General features: G+C 33.3%; 1 protein-coding gene across 3 annotated transcripts in view; it reads left to right on the top strand.

Moving 5' to 3' along the window:
* The window catches only part of STRN3 (striatin 3), a 96,917-nt gene that overhangs the window by 47,766 nt on the left and 28,999 nt on the right, over positions 1-20,152 (top strand). For 2 of the 3 annotated variants that reach the window (XR_004622181.1, XM_011224044.3), the window contains exons 5-8: positions 1,830-2,003; positions 9,457-9,586; positions 10,826-10,967; positions 16,060-16,170. Coding sequence is in view for 2 of the 3 variants with exons in the window: in XM_011224044.3 (XP_011222346.2) it covers positions 1,830-2,003; positions 9,457-9,586; positions 10,826-10,967; positions 16,060-16,170 (557 nt within the window). In the remaining variant the exon portion in view is untranslated. The remainder of the gene's footprint in view (positions 1-1,829; positions 2,004-9,456; positions 9,587-10,825; positions 10,968-16,059; positions 16,171-20,152) is intronic. The other variant, XM_034648516.1, reaches the window with a different exon arrangement.

Raw genomic sequence — 20,152 nt, 5'->3', positions numbered from 1 at the left:
CACTTTTCTCCAGGTGGCAGAGGAGTCCCCTCTTTTAGTCAGAATTGGCTTAACTTGATCAAATAAATGCCCATGAGTCAGTTATTTTTACTTAGGTTGTGTGAGATCTTGGTTGCTCATTCAGACCACATGGTTAAACCGAGTGTGATGGCATTTGTGCCCCCCAAAAGAGAAGTGCAGTTTTCAGAAGTGTGCAGTAGCTGTGGAGAAATCATTTGTACACTGTTTCTCTTATAAATGCCTAATGTTACTGCCTGGATTAATACTCTGTCTTTCCACATCTTTCTCTGAGAGTAGTTTATCTCTGTAATCTTCCTTTTCATTTCTCAGCTGTGTATTTTGTTTTCTACTTTGATACTACACTGAAGCTACTCACAAACATACTGAAGAGACCTTTTTTGTTCCTATTTGAAATGCTTTTGTAAACATTTGACATTAACTATTCATTCTTTTTTGTTTTTAAATTTTATTTATTTATTTGACAGAGAGAGAGACAGCCAGCGAGAGAGGGAACACAAGCAGGGGGAGTAGGAGAGGAAGAAGCAGGCTCCCAGAGGAGGAGCCTGATGTGGGGCTCGATTGCCGGGATCACGCCCTGAGCCGAAGGCAGACCCTTAATGACTGAGCCACCCAGACGCCCCCTATTCATTCTTTTTTGAGCTCTTTTTTCTTACTTACTCTCTGCTGTTATTTCCCACCCTTATTTCTCAAGTGCTTTCTTTTAATTTTCTTTGCCTTTTTATAGCCCTTTAGATGCCTGTGTCCCCAGGCTTTCTGTTCTGGAGCTTTTTCTCAGGGTAACCTCATTTAAATCCATGGCTTTAAATACCATTGATCACTGATACTCCCAAATCTGTATATGGAGTCCAATCTCTTCTGAGCATTGACCTCTCTTATTGTGCCTAATAAATGTTGTCACTTTCATAGATTTCACATGATTATCTGATAAGTTCCCTATAAACCAAATTCAGACACTTTATTCTCATTTCATTGAATAGAACCACCATCTAAGCTAGAAACCTGAAAATTTTCTGAAATTCTTGTTATCTCCTTTCGTTCTGCTCCAATGTTTATTTGTGTACCAAGTCTCTGAGATTATATCTTGCTTATTTTTCTCATGTTTATTCTCTTCAGTTTTATTTCTTGCTGTGTTAGTGTCCTAACCAGCCTCCCTGTCGGTAGCTTTCACGTAAAAATCTTTTGTTCTTTGCCAGTAGTGTCTAAGACTCCTTTTAACATCCTTCCTTAGCCTGTCAAATACTTTAAGAAGAAATTCTTTATCACACAAAGCCATTCATGACCCATTATGTATTATGTCATAGTCTGGTCCCTTCTTTTCAAATCTCATCCTGGATCGTAGATTAGATACATAGAAAGTTTCAGTACCAGATTTCAGATCCTCAGAGGGAGAACTAACCTGTCCATCATTCTCTGGCTAAGAACGCAGGTTTAAACTTAGCATGTCACAGTTCTGAGGTTTAGTTCTACTCATTTTTTACCACTAGTGGACTTTTTTATTTTATTTTTTTAAAGTAATATACATCATCAACTCCTAAAGCTTTTTAAGGTTCTTGGGCTTTTTAGGCTTTAGGATAATTGGCCCTTAATTAGTGTTAGCCATACTGTATGCTTTCTTAATTAAATTTCGGTTTGTAATTGGCCTTGTTCTTTAGAATTGGAACTAGTCTGTAGAGAAGAAAGTTTGAGGCAAAGGAAGATTATATTTTATAGGGTTATGGGTTTTTCTGAAATTCCTTGATATGATTTTGAGTTCACAAGTTTGCAGGTATTAATATATGAGATTTAATATTTTAAATTTTCTCTTACAGATATCTTCAAGAAGTAGGTTACACAGATACAATATTAGATGTACGGTCTCAGCGGGTAAGGTCATTACTTGGACTATCCAATTCAGAACCAAATGGATCAGTAGAAACAAAGAACTTAGAACAGATCCTGAATGGAGGTGAATCTCCCAAGCAAAAAGGACAAGAAATCAAAAGGTATGATCTGTACGTATAGGTTAACATTGCTTATGTAATGGGTACTATGAGTCTCTTAACTTCTTGTTACTACCATTAACAATTTTTAAAGCAGGTAGAGTTTAAAGACTTTTTCCCTCCTACATGGTACCATGGGCAAATAAATGTTCTGTTTAGGTACTTTTTAAATTGACGGTCTTAAGTTTTGATACCAGTAAATTGGCTATAGTTCTGAAATAGGTGCAAAATTTAAATTTCAATGTGAGAGTGATTTCACGTAGTTCAGAGCTATTTTAAGATCCTGATTTAAATTTTTGCTACGGTATTTTCAACAAATTATAATGGTACTCTATAACTAGAATAGGAATGGTTATTTACACACAAGTAGGAAAGAAATAAGGTTTTGTGTTATGTTTGGGCTCAGAGAGCCACCAGTTATACTTTTTAAAGTTCAGTGTCTTTACTGAGGTAAAATTCACATAGTATACATTTCTGCCATTTAAAGTATATAGTTTGTTTTTAGGATATTCAGAGTTGCTCAGCCATCACCACAATTTTAGTTTTTTAAAATATTCATCAGCCCCAGAAGGAACCCCATACTCGTTAGCCAACACTCACCATTCTCCCCTGCACTCCTTTCACCACAAACCCTCAGCAACCGCTAGTCCACATTATGTTTCTATAGATACCCTATTCTGAACATTTCACATAAATGTTTATTTATGAAGTGGCTTCTTTACCTTAGCATAATATTTTTAAAGCTTCATTCCTGTGTCTGTAATTCATTCCTTTTTATTCCCAAATATTCTGTTCTATGGATATATCACATTTTGTTTATCCATTCCTTGTCCAGTTGATGGGTATGTGGATTGGTTCTACATTTTAAAATAGAGACTAATGCTACTTTGAACATTGGTGTATATGTGGACAGATGTTTTCAGTTCTTTTGGGTATATACCCAGGAATGGAATTGCTTGAGTCATATGGTAACTCTGTGTTTACCTTGTCGAGGAAGTTCCAAACTCTTTTCCAAAGTGGCTAAACTATTTTACATTCCCACCAGAAATTTATGAGTTGTAATTTCTTCGTGTCCTCATCAACATTTGATGTTTTCTGTCGATCAGATGTACCTTTGGTTAATACAGACTTGATAAATGCAAGGCATTAATAAGTAGGTAGAACTTTTTTTTTTTTTTTTTTTTTTTTTTTTGCCCCTAGATGTCACCTTGAAAACATAGGTTGGAAAGACATAGAAAAGAAAAAGAGTGGAAAGAAACTAAATGAGTTCATTGAGTTCCTTTAGAGCTTAAGAAATGAATAATATGTAGTTTATAAACTAGCATTATTTCATACCTTAGCTGTATTTCATGACATTATGCTTTTGTTTAAAACAAGTGCTAAAAATTTCAAGTTAACATAAGCCTTTGCTTTAGGGTTTTTATTTCCAAGAAATAAGGTCTCTTCAGTAACATTTGACATCAAATAGAGCTCTTATTTTCTTTACCCTGGATTTCAGGAAGCACAGAATATTTTTGTGGTATAAGAGAAAAAGCAAAAGTATTATGCATTTTTAAGCTCGTTAGCTAATCAGGCTAAGTAGTTCATAGAATTTATAAATATTTAGAGGAATGCAGTTTAGCACACCTGAATCTGAATTAAATCTCCACACCAGACTTAATCTTCTTGTAAAGCTTCTTGCCTTTTCAAGATTAAGACTTTAATAGGTTTCTTTTCTATTGTGTTTAAAAAAACACATAACGAGATCTAGCCTCTTAATTTTTAAAGTTTACAGTGCAGTATTGTTAACCATAAGCACAATGTTGTAGGGTACACCTCTAGAACTTTTTCATCTTTCACGACTGAAACTCTATACCTGTTAAATAGCAGCTCCCTGTTTCCTCCTCCTACCAGCCCCTGGCAACTACCGTTCAACTTTCTGTTTCTATAAGTGACTGCTTTACATACTTCATGTAAGTGGAATCATGAAGTGTTTGTCCTTCCATGACCGCTTTATTTCATTTAGCATAATGTCATGAAGGTTCGGCAGTGTTGTAGCATATGACAAAATTTCCTCCTTTTTTATGGTTGAATAATATTCCATCGTATATATATACACCACATTTTCTTTATCCATTCACGTGTTCACCGATGTTAGGTAATAGTTGTTCTCAATCAGGGCTTATACCCATCTTAACGAGTATACTTATATATTCTGAATCTGCGCTAATGCAGGTATGTGTGGTTCAGCTGTTATTCAGGCCTTTGGAAACTCCTAGGTATGAGAGAAATGATCTAACACGTTGAAATTTTAGCAGAAGGAAGTTTATCACATTCTTATTTATAATAGCAAAAAGAAGCAATCTTAATGTTTACCAGTAGAGGAATGGCAGATTTTAGATCATATTATTAGAGGCAGTTTGCTAACTGGTTTAGAATTTGAATTCTGAGGACTGACTAGGTTTTAATTGTGACTTTGCCGCTTATTAGCTATGACTTTGGACAAGGTACTTAACCTTCCTATGCCTCAGTTTCCTCACTTGTAAAATAGTGATGATAGGGTTAATATGAAGAAGAAATGAATTAATAGGGAAGCCTTTAGAACAATGTCTGGCACACAGTAAGTACTAACTATGATGAAATATTGTGTATCCTGTTGAAATGTGACCCTACCAGAGTAATATTTACTAGATTCTGCTGAGTGAATGTCACTCTTGTATTCGTTGGCTTATTGTTAGGGGGGTGTTGTGGGTGCATCGTGCATCATGTCACAAAGCATCTACTTTGTGAGGATTCATGGGAGGACAGAGTTCTCTTAGATCTTGCAACTGGAATAAGCTTTGCTGCTGCTTAGTAATTGGTTTGATTTATCTGTGAACCTTTAGTAGTTGCTTCTTTTCTCTTTTTACTCTGTTTGGAATCTTGCCGTATTTGTGCCTTGCAGACATGCTCCCCCACTACCTTTAGCCTTTTACTTATCAGCCTTGCCCTTGACTTCCATTTTATTATCTATTCATCTGGACGTTTTAATTTTTTTATTCTGTTGATGTTCTTTTTACAGTGAGAGAGGATAGTAAATAAATAGTTGGCAAAGAAAAAAACTATTACAAAATACTATAGACAAAGACTTTTGCTTAAGCATCATGGAATAATAAAGCCACATTTTAGTTGTGTGCCTTCTGGCACCTCTGTTAAAAGTACAGTTAAAGACTTTTTAAGACGCATTAACACATAAGAACAAAAAAACTGAATATGTAGAAAGAATGAGAGGATGCACCGTACATCAGATGGGGTCAGTTCAACAATTTTGGAAGCTGGAAAGAAAATGGAGGAATATCACATGCCTTAAATCTAAGGACATTCAGGAGCAATAATAAGAAAAGGAACAAGCCAATTAAAGTCGTAAAATACCAGCAAAGCTCCAAAGGCCAAGGAGTTAGATGTATCAGGTACATCTGGATTGGGTTTAGAGGGAGTTATGATTGGAGTATTGGTTTACAGTTTATATAAGAGGTAGTTAGAATCTCAGATCTCCTCTTTTATCCTGTGTAGCAAGCTGAACACCCCTCCACCTATGGTGGTATATTTTCCAGTGAAGTTGAACCATGATTTCTGATTTCTTAAGAAATGAAGCAATTCTTGGATAGAATCTACCTAACTGGAAACAGGAGGATTATCTGAATCTCCAGCTGAGCAGTGAGATCCCTGTTTTCTTCTAGTATTTGGCTTCTGGTATGTTGGCGGTGGGTCTTATATCCCTTCCAGGCAAAATGTTGAAATTTATCACATTAAGTGGAAAAGACTTAATGTTATTGACGTTTGGGATCTGCCAGTGAAAGGGTCAGCCTCTGTCCTATCATGCAGAAGTGAAGCCAGCCGCTTTGTCAAACCTCACCCATGTACTCAGTACATACAGTTAGCTTTTTGGTGCCTCACTCTGAAAGGTGAACATTTTAGGAAAGACTTTAATATGGAAATTGGAGACCAAGGAGCCAAGGAGAAAAAGGAACTCAAGAGAAAACAGGGAGCAGATTTTCAAAACTATAATTACTCTTCTGAAAAGACTGAGAGAAGATAATACCTCTACAAAACAAATAGGATGTTATTTGGTGATGGACATTAAGGAGGGCATGGGATGTAATGAGCACTGGGCATTATATTAGACTGATGAATCACTGAACTCTACCTCCAAAACTAATAATACAGTATATGTTAATTAATTGAATTTAAATTTAAAAAGCTCTAAAAAATAAAAGGCTCAATCAGAAATCAAAAAAGAGCTGTTAGAAATTAAATGGTGTGATAGAAAAAATTTCTATATAAAACTTGGAGGATAAGGTTGAAGAATCACCCCCCCCCTCCGAAAAGAGAAAAGGAGAAAGAGGAAGTAGGACTGAAAAGATAGGAAAATTCAAAGATCAGTTCAGTAGGGCCAGCATCTGACTAGACGTTTCAGAGAGAACAGGTAAAATGGTCTTGAAAAGATTATTAAATTAGTAATAAAATAAAATTTTCTGGAATACATTTATAGAATGTCAATTTTCAAATATGTTTCCATATTGAAAGGATTCTTCCCAATTACACTAAAATTAATAATTAAAAACCCATACAAAGGCCATCATCTTGAATGCTAATAAAAAAAAAACCACATCTCGAAAGAAACAGTATGTTAACATGACCCTTCATAATCGTGGTGGCTTAACTTTCATTTTCCTAAAGACTAATGATACTGAGCATCAGTTTATGTCATCTATACATCTTGTGGTACAGTGTCTATTTGAATAATGTTCTCATTTTTTATTCTATTTGTTACTGTTACTTAAATGTTCTTTATATGATCTGGACACAGGTTGTCTTCATCAAGTATAGGACTTGCAAATATTCTCTCCCAATCTGTAGGCTTTTCTTTAAATTCTCTTTAACAGTGTCTTTCAAAGAACAAAGTTCTTAATTTTGGGAAGTCTGATTCATTTTCTTTTATGAATTGTGTTCTATTTGTCTTTTAAAGCCATGCATGTGTATTGCTGTGATGAAATACAATATTAAAGGGATACCTGGGTGGCTCAGTCAGTTAAGCGTCTGCCTTGGGTTGGGGTCATGATCTCAGGGTCCTGGAATCAAGTCCCATGTTGGGCTGCCAGCTCATCAGGGAGCTTGCTTGTGCTCTATCTCTCTGACAAATAAATAAATAAAATCTTTTAAAAAAATACAATTTTATAAAAACTTAAAACATGAGTTTCACTTTAGAGATAGACTTTTTTTTTTTTTTTAAAGATTTTATTTATTTGAGAGAAGGAGAGAACTAGAGAGAGCAAGCACAAGTAGGGGGGTGGAGGGAGAGGGTGGAAGCAGGCTCCTGGGTGAACAGGGAGCCCAACATGGGACTTGATTCCAGGACTGTGGGATCATGACCTGAGCTGAAGGCAGACACTTAACCGACTTCCACCCAGATGCCCCTAGAGACAGACATTTCTATCCAAGGAACGGCACAACTTAATTTGTGAAAGTTAATAAAAAAATTCTCATGTCTTCAATGTACTATTTTCTATTTTTCTGTCATTAATGTACCAATTTTGCCAATTATCTTTTTGCCTTTGATTTAATCCCCAGATATTAAGACATATTGTAAATGTTGAGCTGTAAAGTGTGTGTTGTGTTATTGTGGTAGTTTGTTTTTACTAGTTTTATTTGGAAAAACCATCTCTTTCTACATTCAGTTTTTATGCAGGTTCTTAAACAATGTGCTGGATTAGGCAGAGTATAGTAGACCTATTAAAATCCTATGCTATGTTAAAAAACAGTATGAATTAAGGTGCCTGGGTGGCTCGGTCAGTTAAGTGTCTGACTCTTTTTTTTTTTTTTTAAGATTTTATTTTATTTTAGAGAGAGAGCATGTGCATTGGGGGAGAGGGAGAGGGAGAATCCTAAGCAGACTCTGCACTTGCATGGAGTCTGATACAGTGCTTGATCTCACGACCCTGGGATCATGACCTGAGCTGATACCAAGAGTCAGATGCTCAAACAACTGAGCCACCCAGGTGCCCCCCGTTGTCTGTTGATTTCAGCTCAGGTCATGATTTCAGGGTCATGAGATCAAGCCCTGCACTGAGGGCTCCGCGCTGGGCATGGAGCCTGCTTAAGGTTCTCTCTTTCCCTCTCCCTCTGTCCCAACCCCCCAAAGGAAAAAAAAAAGTCTGAATTGTATTGTGACCTTAGAAACAATCAGGGAGGGGAGAAAGCTCCAAATTTTAGATTATTATTCTTTTTTTTTTAAGATTTAATTTATTCGACAGAGATAGAGACAGCCAGCGAGAGAGGGAACACAAGCAGGGGGAGTGGGAGAGGAAGAAGCAGGCTGATAGCGGAGGACCCTGATGTGGGGCTCGATCCTATAACGTCGGGACCATGCCCTGAGCCGAAGGCAGACGCTTAACGACCGAGCCACCCAGGAGCCCCTAGATTATTATTCTTTTTGGTACCAAAAGATCATCTAGCTCAACCCAGTTTACTGGTAAAGAGATTGCAGCTAAAAGGTTAAGTGACTTGGCCAAATTCAGCCATCTAGTTAATGGAAGAGCAGAGACTTTTATTGTGAAAGTCTTTGTTGGGTTGAAATTTCCACTGTTCTCTTGCTTTGTTATTAGACATTTAAACAGCTATTTGAAAACCCTTTTTTGTACATAGAGGAGAAGCTCAGATTACAGTTTAAGAAATGACTTCATAGGGGCACCTGGGTGGCTCAGTCGTTAAGCATCTGCCTTCGGCTCAGGGTGTGATTCCGGAGTCCTGGGATCGAGCCCCACGTCAGGCTCCTCCCCTGGGAGCCTGCTTCTTCCTCTCCCACTCCCCCTGCTTGTGTTCCCTCTCTCGCTGGCTGTCAAATAAATCTTTAAAAAAAAAAAAGAAATTACTTCATAGGTAGATAAAAATAGATTGTCATTCTTACCTATTAAATAAATGATTCTGAAAGACTCGAAAGTATTTCTTTAGTATATTGGGAATCCTGTTTTCTAGGTAAGGAAATCTGTGAAATGGCTTGGAATATCTATATCTGATTTACCCTATAACTTTAAATCTGGGCAGGTTTTAGTATTCAGACATTTGGGCCTCTGTAAGAGGTTGCAGAACTATAGGAAATGCTAAGTTTAACTTGCTGGCTTATGATGGCTTTATTTTGAGAAGTAATACCACATTTGAGTGTCTGTTACTATAAGATTTTGATACAGTAATTACTCAAAGTATGTTGATAAATAAACATTGGAGAAACTTAACAGAACAATCGCTTTTACTTTAGTCCGAAAAGATAAATAATCTTCAAAACATTATATTCTTGGGTAAGATACTTAGGCAATACATTATAAGTAGGTTATCATTTGAATCTCTATACTACTTTCAAGTACTGTTTTAAAGTAGGAAACAAAGTAATATTAGAATTAACCATTGGAATATTTGGATTCATCTTTTTCCTCTTTGACAGGCCCTCTGGTGATGTTCTTGAGACATTCAATTTTTTAGAAAATGCTGATGACAGTGATGAAGAAGAGGAAAATGACATGATTGAAGGCATCCCAGAAGGAAAAGATAAACATCGGATGAATAAACACAAAGTAGGAACTCCATTTTTAATTTTTATTAGCTAAAATAATAAAATAAATAATAAATATATGTATGTATTTGGAATAGAAATTTTCAGGACGTTTTAAGTTACATTGGGAGTGATTATTTTTTATTTTATCATCTCACTTGAAAGTTTTATATATTGTCAGTAATACTACCCACATGTAGTAGAAATTATTTGCTGTATCATTCACTAAATGACAAAAGGGGGTCCGTTTTTATAGAACTATTTGGCGGTTTGAAACTTAAAAAAAAAAAAAACTACCTTCTCCATTCCTGCTACAATTAAGAATCACTGCTGAAGTCTGTCTCTTCATGTATAGTAAACAGGTGATAAATAAAGTGAAGGTGTAGTGGGGATACTTCCACTCTGGGTGAGGGAGTAAGCTATGGATTATAAATGTATGTGTCCACATTCTGGTTCTTTGATAAGGATTAATAAGAATTTACTTTTGCTCATAACCTAAGAAACTGAATTATCAGTTTTATCAGTGATGTGGGTTAGCTTTAAGAGTTACATAGATTTGATGGTCCATTTATGAATTATCACAGTAGTATAGAGTATTTCACATATGTGAAAAAAAATGCATAGGTTAAGTTTTGGTTCCTTAGGATGTTATAGTTGGGTTCTTGTTCCTCAAGAAAAGTTTCTAGGCTATTAAAGCAATTTTCAATGTTCCTATCACATTTCATGTGTGTAACTCATGTGTGTAACATGGTGGGTGAATGGAGATTTTGATCGTCCCCCCCCTTTTTTTCTTGGGAGGTAAAGCACTATTATCACAGCTGTTGACTTAAGATCAGTTAATATCCTTATTAGTTATGCCATAGCCCTGTGAATTATGGACTACATTTGCAGCTCTCAGTGAGTGAATTCAGTTCAACACAACGTATGAGAATGTGAGTGAGTGAAAAGGGTCTGTAAATAAGGATAATTGCAAATCTGTTATAATTAAAGAACTTAACTATTTGTGATTAGTATTTTAACCATTTTTTACTACCAGATTACTTGCATCATATCTTACAGTAATCTTCACATGGCACTGTTAAGAACCATTTCTATAGGGTATAGTTTGGGATTGGTGAGATAAATGGAAAATCTAAAATTTTATATATGTAAGTAATTTAAAAATGGGAGTTTAAATATAAAGATAATTGTGTGAAAACATATAAAGGACCCCTTTTATATCTAGGGTAAAAGTAATTCTTGGCTTATGTTCCATTTACAGATAGGTAATGAAGGTTTAGCTGCTGACCTAACTGATGATCCTGATACTGAGGAAGCTCTGAAAGAATTTGATTTTTTAGTGACTGCTGAAGATGGTGAAGGAGCTGGAGAAGCACGGAGTTCAGGGGATGGCACAGAATGGGGTAAGGTGATAATGAAATATGGGGGTGGGAGAATAGTCTTTAAAGACGTATTGCTATTGAATATTATATGTGGAATGTGAGTATTTGAATGTATGGTGGCAGTTGAACAAGAGCAAGGGGAAGTGGTATTGAATAATTTCAGGGTATTTTGCACCAATTTATTTAGATTTGGTGACAAAACTATTGTTCAATGTATGCCTTTTGGTGGATTTTGATTTTTGAAACTTATCTTGATTTAAAGTTGAAAGAAATCCAATTTCTTTCCTCTTAGCATATTTTTAAAAAATGTATATAGTTTTAAACATTCCCATTATTTAATTTGGTAATGAATCTAGGTTTAAAGATTTAACTCTTTTGTTATGCCCATATGATGTTACTTGACTTATTGGTAGAAAGTAATAAAGCTACTAATCCTGATTTATAGCTTTACATTGAGCAAGGTTTAGTGTGAAGTTATTAAACTTTACAACATATAATAATTTAGTGTGCATATGTTAGGGCCTAGCCTTTGGAAATGATATGTAATGCTAATAATAATCCAGCCATAACTAAAAGAAAACAATTGTATTTATACAGGGTTAAAAACCCCTTAGAAAATAAAAGTATAAAAATTATATTAAGATAGTAGCTGAGGTCCACTCTGTTGTGCATTCAATCAGCTTTTAATACCAGCATGTTATCTTAACAGGTAGAACTCACACTGTGTTTACAGAGCTTTATTGGAGAAGGTTACTAAGTACCTTAATGCACATTTCAAATGAACGCCAGAGTGCTTAGTTACTAGCAGGAAGAATTATCACTAGCTACTTAAAAACTACTTTGGTGATGGGGAACACATGTTATTTAAAAATGCCTTATTTGTGTATTGAAACTGAATTTGCTAGTAGCAAGAGAAACAAAACCTAATAGGTAATATAATTATTTACTATCCTGATAACAATTCAAGTACTTAAAAATATGAATTTTGTTACCAGCTTTCTTATTGATTACAATTCTCAAGCATTGTTTCAGACCTTTACTCGTCTCTTCTTCTAAGTGGAAAGAGAGGAGGCACGTTAGTGGAAAATATGAAAAAAACTTCAGAATTACTTTTTAGACTTTGAATATTCATTTTTGTACTTAATATTTGAAAATGGCTATATTCGTTTACTTTTCTTGAGAATTAGCCTTGTTCAGGGAACACGATGAAAGCATCAAAGTTTTTTTTAAGCTTCTTTGCGCAACCCATTCAGTGTTGGAAATACCTAATATTTCCCCCCCAGTAGTTTCTAAAGTACTGTTTTTTGGGGGTTTTTAAAAATAATAATATAAATACATTTAAATTATATAAATATATAATTATTTTATGACTCGTGTATTTTAGAAGTTTTAGAAACCCACACATACCTGTGAAGAAGAAATTAAAAGTAACCTGTAATGCCACTATGTACAGAGAATCATGGTTAACATTTATATATGTATATCTATCTTTATTTAACAAAAGATTTTGCTTAGTGCCAATTTATAACCCACTCTTTTCACCTAATATATTGTTCTTCTGTGACAGCATTTTTAATAGCTTTTTAATATCCTGTCAATATGTTCCATTATTTAATTGGAGCTTCACTGATGAATATTTAGATTATTTTCATTATTTTCATTAAAGAAAATAACAGTTTTCAAATATCTGTATAGCTTAAATCTTGGCCTATAACCAGTCTCGCTTTCTTTGCCTAAAGTTGCTGGAAGTTTAACTGTTAGTCAAAAGAATATACAAAAATTTCAGGAATTTAATATGTATAGAATGGCATTATTTTTCTAATAATGAAATACCGTATTGTGTACAGTCGATTGGTCCTTATGACCAAAGACTTCTGGCTCTAGAGCAGTTTCAAAAGCAGACCTAAATAGTGAATGATAATTGTAAAACGTTATTCACTTTTACCATTACTATTTGAGAGTGATCTGAATCTTTGCGTAAATGGAAGTAACTGAAAGTCTCTTCCTTCCAGATGAGACTGAACCATCTTTAAAACATTTTAATTTCTTTAGAAGGAAAAGAACAAAATTGTTCAGGTTTCTTTCCTTAACAAATGAAGAGCGTCAAAGGATCTATGCAATGTTTCTGAATTTTTCACTTCTACTCAACAGGTGCTATATTTCAGTTTTTCCAAAACAAAGAGGATGGATATACAAACATTATTTAACTCATTTGCTTAAATTTGAATTTACTTACAAACGGGAAGGTGGCAGTTTTTGAGATTTAAATTATTGGGTAAAAGACATTTTCTTTTGTTATTTTTTGTTTTTAATAAATAATGTATCCTAATGAAACATATCCCAGTACTCACCCACAATGGGTAATCTGTTGTCTTTTTATTTTGTAATATTAGAAATCTGCTCAGATATTCTAAGTTTGAATACTTTTATCCTATAAAACCACTGCTTTTTAGGAAGCTTTTAAATCCTTTTTTTCTTCCGCTATCTACATTAGGTAGTCTGGGTTTAATTTTGGTAGTTTTTAGTTCTTCTCATAATCAAAAATATTAGTAGGCATTTCTAATTTTGCTATTTCTCTCACAGAGACTTGGCATTTTGAGCATGTTTGGTTATTTTCTCCTCCACTTTGAAACTGTGATTTGTGGAAATTTATAGAAGTACCAGATTTAATTAGTACCTGAATGTTTGTATTTAAATATAATGGATTGGATAATTAAAGTACTGAATATTTGCATAAAGTGAAGTTAGTTACATTTTTATGCTACATTAAGTAGATTTATATAATTCCACTGTTCTGATAGAATTACCATAGTAGAATTTTATGTTTTTGTGGTTTTGAGTTGTTAAGGGTCATTTTTTTATGTGTGCATCTTTTCTTTTAAACAAAAAAGTTCCCTTAACTGATTCAACCTCATTTCTTGGTATTTTTTCCCCCCTAGATTTTTAAAAAACAGAATTAATATATAGAAGATTATGCTGCCTCTTCCCTTTTGCTCTTAACTATTTCTTATAAGCAATATCAAATCAGCTGTTATTACCAGGCAAGTTTCAGGATGTTTTTTTTGGGCGCATATGCATTCACCAACCTGTTCTTTGCACTGCTTCGAGTTAACCTTTGTTTTCTAGACTTTAGGTTATCTTGCAAGTAATATTTGTTTTTTTTCCCTTAGGCTTATCCTTTTTATTATTCCCTTTTGCTTTTTCACTCCAGTACCCTTTGCTACTTGAATTAGAGTTACTCACAGCTTTATTTTTTCTACAGAGGTCTTTTAAAAAACTGTTGGGCTATCTTACTAAAATTTTCTGTCCTATGGAATTACCTGTATAAAGTTTATACCACTTAAACTTTTTTAAAATTTCTTTCTGTAGGTTTAAAAATGTGTCATTTTGGCTTACTTAAAGTGGTCACTTTTAAAAATAATTGCTAGTTTTATTAAATGAATGCAAATGATTCCTTCTTCAGATCACTTTTTTTTTTTTTTGGAGTATCCAGTGAGTTCACAGAACAGTTTCTGATACAGCACAGTTTTCAGTAAACATCATGATTTAGAATACACAAAAAGTGAATTTTCTCTTTAAGTCAGTATTACTACAGTATTACAAACAGTATTACAATTTGCAAATTTGACAGATAATCTTATGTGTAAGTTTCAGTGTTGAGCAACCTAGTTTTAAGTAATTAAGGTTGGCAAATTAAAGCTTTGAATTTAGCTTTTTATATACTGACTGCCTAAGATCATAGGTATATTCATAGGAGAGAAAGTGATAACATTTATAGTAGGAAAGGCTGAAGGTACAGTAAGTAATTGAATTTCTACGTGCCATTTAAATATGAGAATTTCCTATATTTACTACATATAGCAGTATGTAAGGGGGAAAAATGGCTTTTTTATGTCTACTGTATGGATTAAGTCAGCGAGGCCTATGCAGTTTTACAAGACTTGTGACCTAGAGTATAATGAGTTATCAAAAATTTAGGAAGTATGTTTTCCCTAAAATTGCACTATTCTGTCAGTCCTGTTGATTGACTTAGCCTATGTGTTTTGGTATAATTTTTATTTAGTAACATAGTTACATAAACTCATCATTGTTACTCTGTAACAGAACGTTAAGCTTTCTAAATAACGTGGCTGTTTTAAAACTAAACAAATGAAGGGAAAACCCTTAATACTAAAAATAATTCTAATAGACTTATTTTTAATTCTGCTTCTTTTTAATGCTGTTTTCCTTCTAGTTTATTATAGAGTAAAATTTTTCCAGGCACAAGTATTTACTTAAAATAAATACAGATTTGTTATTCAGCTAAAATAGCTGACATTTCATCTTTAGCAGATATACAGCAATATATGTTTTCACTTCTCCATGCTTGTCACTGCTTTTACCCTAAAAAAAAAATCAACTCAAAAAATTCTTCAGTGGAATTTGAGTTTTGTTTTTTTGTTTTTTTTTTGCTAATTTTAGTTGTAGACCAATGGAAGAAGGTAATGAGATGTTGAACTATTTGGGTGGGGTGGGGGCCAAGGTGGGATTCTCTGAATGCTTTGTATGTATTATTGGAGACAATGTATTTTGGAGCTATTTGAATGTATTATATTGGACTAGAATGCCTCCATTAGTATAGTTACCCCGTGCATGCAGAATCAGTGTGACAGAAGGTGCATGAATATTTTCATCAATAAAATGGCACTGACCTTTCCAGCTTGCACTCTTATGAGTAGTTCGCATGTAATTCATTCATTTGCTTTTATAATGCTGGCTGAATAATTTTTATGAACATTTTTATAAAGATGCAGTGATCTATTTTGTATAACATTAGTTTTCTAATGTCAGTCCATTGAATATTAGTCATTGAAAGAATAATAACCTTCAAATTTGTGATTCATAGAAATGAAGCACCATTTAACTGTTAGTATTAACTGTTTAGAAACCTATGAGATGGGCATTTAGAGTTTGAGTTGTGAATACCAAAACTGAAACTGCACCTTTAAAGTATTTTGGGTATATGTTGTTAGTACATTTTTATTATGATTATGTAAAGCTATAACAGTTTACTGCCAACAGCTTGCATTGCCAACTGCTGATTTTTTTTCTTTTAATAATATGCTGCATGTAGATAAAGATGACCTCTCCCCACCTACTGAGGTTTGGGATGTAGACCAGGGACTAATAAGTAAACTGAAGGAACAGTACAAGAAGGAACGAAAGGGGAAGAAAGGGGTGAAGAGTAAGTGCAGATTCTATTATAATTTTTGTATACCAATCTTTGAGAAAAAAATTCTTCAACTCTTGTTTTTTTATGTGTCTGTACCTTTTTTTGGTTTCGTAAGGGGGCAGCTGACTTTAAACTTTGTTGTATAATTGAAATTTATTTGAGTATAACTTAGGATGTGTTATTAATCAAGTGAAAAATCATTTTAAATAATGTTAATAAGGATGAAGGAAAGATTTCAAGGGAGTTTGTTTTTTTTTTTTAAAGCTTTAAAAAGTTTACCAAATTATAAGGAATATTGGCCTTAGAATTAAAAGTAACAAACTTGTTCTAAAGGGAGAAAGTATAAATTTCTTTATTTTTGAGAAATAGGGTGTTAGAGCTATAACCAACTCCTATCCAGGTTACATTTCTTAGTTTGGGAATCCTTAAACATAGCGAATATAAAAGCCCTTTCCATCTTTGCTGCTTTCTGGCCTTAATCCAACAGCAAACCAGGAGGGCAGCAGAAAAATCTCTCCTGGGTAGTATTTTCTTGACTACTCTGGTGGAGAGCTAATAGAAAGGATAGGGCAGTAAGGCTTATTTGGTCTCTAGTTGAATAACTTTTTTTCATAGTATTTTTCACTATGTTGTATCTGACCAATGTACTATAAAAGTGTAAATTTAGCTATAGCACTTATCAAAGATACCATTCATTTCCATTTTGTTGAATCAGATTTTAAAAACAGCCACATGAAAAGCATCTTCAGACGTTTGAATATTAAATGAAGAAACTTGAAACTTATTTTGGGGAAGCTTTATTTTGAACTGGCCGTTCATTCTTGCTAGTCTTATTTTTTGACTATGTCAAGGACAAAGTGATGGCAGAGGCTAAAACTATATAGGCATTCTTTTCATATTCATTTGGTGACAGATTATAAAATAAATGGCAGGTGTAATAGAATAGGGTGTAAGTTTTTTTTCAGTAAAACTCTTTTTAAATGGTTTAATTTATTGTGGAAGCTAATAAGGGGAGTTTTAGGGACTTATTACACAATTTTCTTTTATAAAATTATGCTAATTTGCTATGCACGTGAATGAAAAACTGTTCTCTAAGAAGTTTCAGGTTATACAGTGAATTGCTTATTGTATTTAAAAACATTTAGTGCTGGGCAGGGGCTGTGTTCAGCTCTAACATCATTTACCGATATAATTAATGCATGTTTAGTATAAAAGTAGTTTTGCATGATTGACTGTTTGAATATAGACATGACGACATTAGAATTTTGGTGTTTAGGTCTTTTTAATGAAATGTAGTTTAGATTACTTATTTTATGTATGCTGTTAATGAACTGACTCATCTGAAGGTTTCTTTGGAAATGTTAGATAATGTTGCTTTAATTTAAAATATAAATACCCAATTTTTTTCCCCTGATATGATTAGGTCTATACCTTTTTGAGGTTTAGTAAATAAGATATAAGTCAATTGAAGGTCTTTTTTAGTTGTAGGTTTTAAATGTTTCTAAAAAATGTTATACCCGCATATTTAAGAAATATTAGAAACAAATGAACTGAAACTAAAATTCAAAACCTCCATAAAATTTTAATTAACTTTTAAAAATATGACCATAGTATGAAAAGTTTTGTTATTTGCCTATTTAGCTGACACTTTATAGAAGACATCATTTCATGTCAGTAAATATTCCTCCGTATAACATGTTTTCTTTTTTTCTTTTTTTTTTTTTTTTAACCAAACTACCTTGTTGTTAAATGTAAGATTGGAGAGCTATGTGGAGTGGACAAAAGGGGATTGCTGTGATATAAATTAGGAACTGGGGCCTGCAGAGCCATGCCTGAGGCTCTCATGTCGCAATACTGTTTTATTATCTAGATATGTACTGCATTATTTAGCCAGGTCCTTTTAATTTAGGTTTTATGTCTTTTTTTTTTTTTAAGAACTTTGTTTATATAACCATAAAAATAACACATCCTTGTTACTCAGACAGTATAAGAAGTATAATATATAGAAACAAAAAGAAAAACGTGAAGAACACCCAGAATCTTAATACTGAGAGACCAATATTTGACATATATCTTTACAACTTTTTCTAAGTGTTGTCTTTTATATAAACCTCCTTTTTAATTTTTAACAAAAATATCATTGTTATTTTCAATTCATTTTGTCTTAAATGTTTCACAGTCATCTGAAAAAGATACAATTTTAATGGTTACGTAATTTTGCAGTTGGTAGATTTAACCTGGCCTCCATTAGTTAGACCTTTAGATTATTTCTCATTTTTAATGTTTTTACAAATGTCAGTGTCTTTAAGGTGACTTGTATGTGTAGATACAAAGATGAGGTTCCAGAAAAATGTCTCAGGAATGAATTAGAAGATGATGTTTCCTTTTGCACTTACTGTGAATTTAAATGAAACCTTTTTGCACTTGAATATATCGAGTTCAGTATGAATATGTTGGCGCTGAATCCCTGATATGAAGATAAACTTAAGGAAACAAAAACCTTTTTTTTTAGTTGATGGATCATAACTTCTGTCTTAATCTATGTACGTCATCGTATTAATACAAAGATATAATTTTACACGAAAAGGATAATTCATGAATTTTCTTCTTAGCTGTCTGTTGAGTTTTATTCTGATATTTTATTACATACAGCTTTGTATAAGATAGAATAATTCATAAACTGTAGTCTTGATTTATTTCCTTTATTCCAAAATGTGAATGAATTATACCCACTGGATCACAATACTACATTTCTACAGATTTTTTCTAGCTTCTTAGAGGGAAGAAAATTATTTGCTAATTTTACCATATAAATTCAGCAGATGTAACCGAATCTAAATGCTTTTTTTTTAATGGAAAGAAAAAAGGGGTGAGAATATCATCTTTTTAACTTTGGAAGTCTCAAACATGATTTGACTCTTAAATGGAAAGAATTATGAAACCCAGAGCTAAGAAACTAGTGGTTATTTGTCTTCTGACTTGTTTACTTCACTATACCTTTTTTTCCCCCCAACTGAGGCAAAAGAAAATGACTTAAATGTGACCACCTTTGCCTTGGATTGTAGATACAATTCAGTATTAATTTCATGTTACGTGACATATATTTAGGAGTTATACTTTATTAATACTTCTAAAAGTAAAGACCATGAAACTAAAGAGACTTGATGCAGTTATTTTGTTTTCAGGCTTCAAAAGTGTTAAGCTTCCTTTTCTTTTTAACTTTTTATTTTGATGTAATTTCATACTTAAGGAAAAGTACAATTGCAAGAATAGTACAAAGAATTCCAGGTAATTTTCACCCAGATCCCCCAGTTATTAACATTTCACCACATTTGCTTTATTCTTTCTCTCTGTAAATATCTACATTTATTATTTTGAATAGTTCAAAAAATGAGTAGGTTGCAGACATGTTGTTCCTTAAATGGTTTAGCATATATTACCGGACAACAAAAACATTCTCTTAAGTGACCACAATACAATGATGAAAATCAGGAAATTAAATGATATAGTACTGTTGTCTGACCTATGACTGAGTTTTCTTTATTCTTTAATAATTTCTAAGGATTCTGTAATTTGGGAAGCGAGTCAGGGAGAGGTTCTAAATTTATTGTTATATTAAAATTTTGGTCTGGTAGGATTTTTCTAGAGAAGTTTTTGATGGTCTTCATTTTGCTGTATTTTATACCTCAGTAAAAATGTGTAAATCAATAACAAAAATCACTGTGTAGCATCTAGAGTAAGTGTGAAGCATCTGAAATTTAAAACCTTTAGTTAGAATATGAGGAAAGAGTTAAAAATTTTTTAAGACTTCTTTGCTTTTTGTCTGTTTCGGGTTTTCAACATGGAAAGTTTAAATTGTGGATTGTAATATGTTTTCTTTTATAGATGCTCTTATTCTATGGCTTATTGTTACTCCTGTGCTATTTAAGACCTTTAAAATTGAGGCTTATTAAAATTAGATTGTTTCATATCTTTTCTTCAAACGATTTATAGG

Source organism: Ailuropoda melanoleuca, chromosome 20 (genome assembly GCF_002007445.2).
Source record: "Ailuropoda melanoleuca isolate Jingjing chromosome 20, ASM200744v2, whole genome shotgun sequence".
In the NCBI taxonomy this organism is placed as follows: domain Eukaryota; kingdom Metazoa; phylum Chordata; class Mammalia; order Carnivora; family Ursidae; genus Ailuropoda; species Ailuropoda melanoleuca.
Note: the sequence above shows the minus strand (reverse complement) of the source record. Positions and strands in the feature narration are given on the sequence as shown.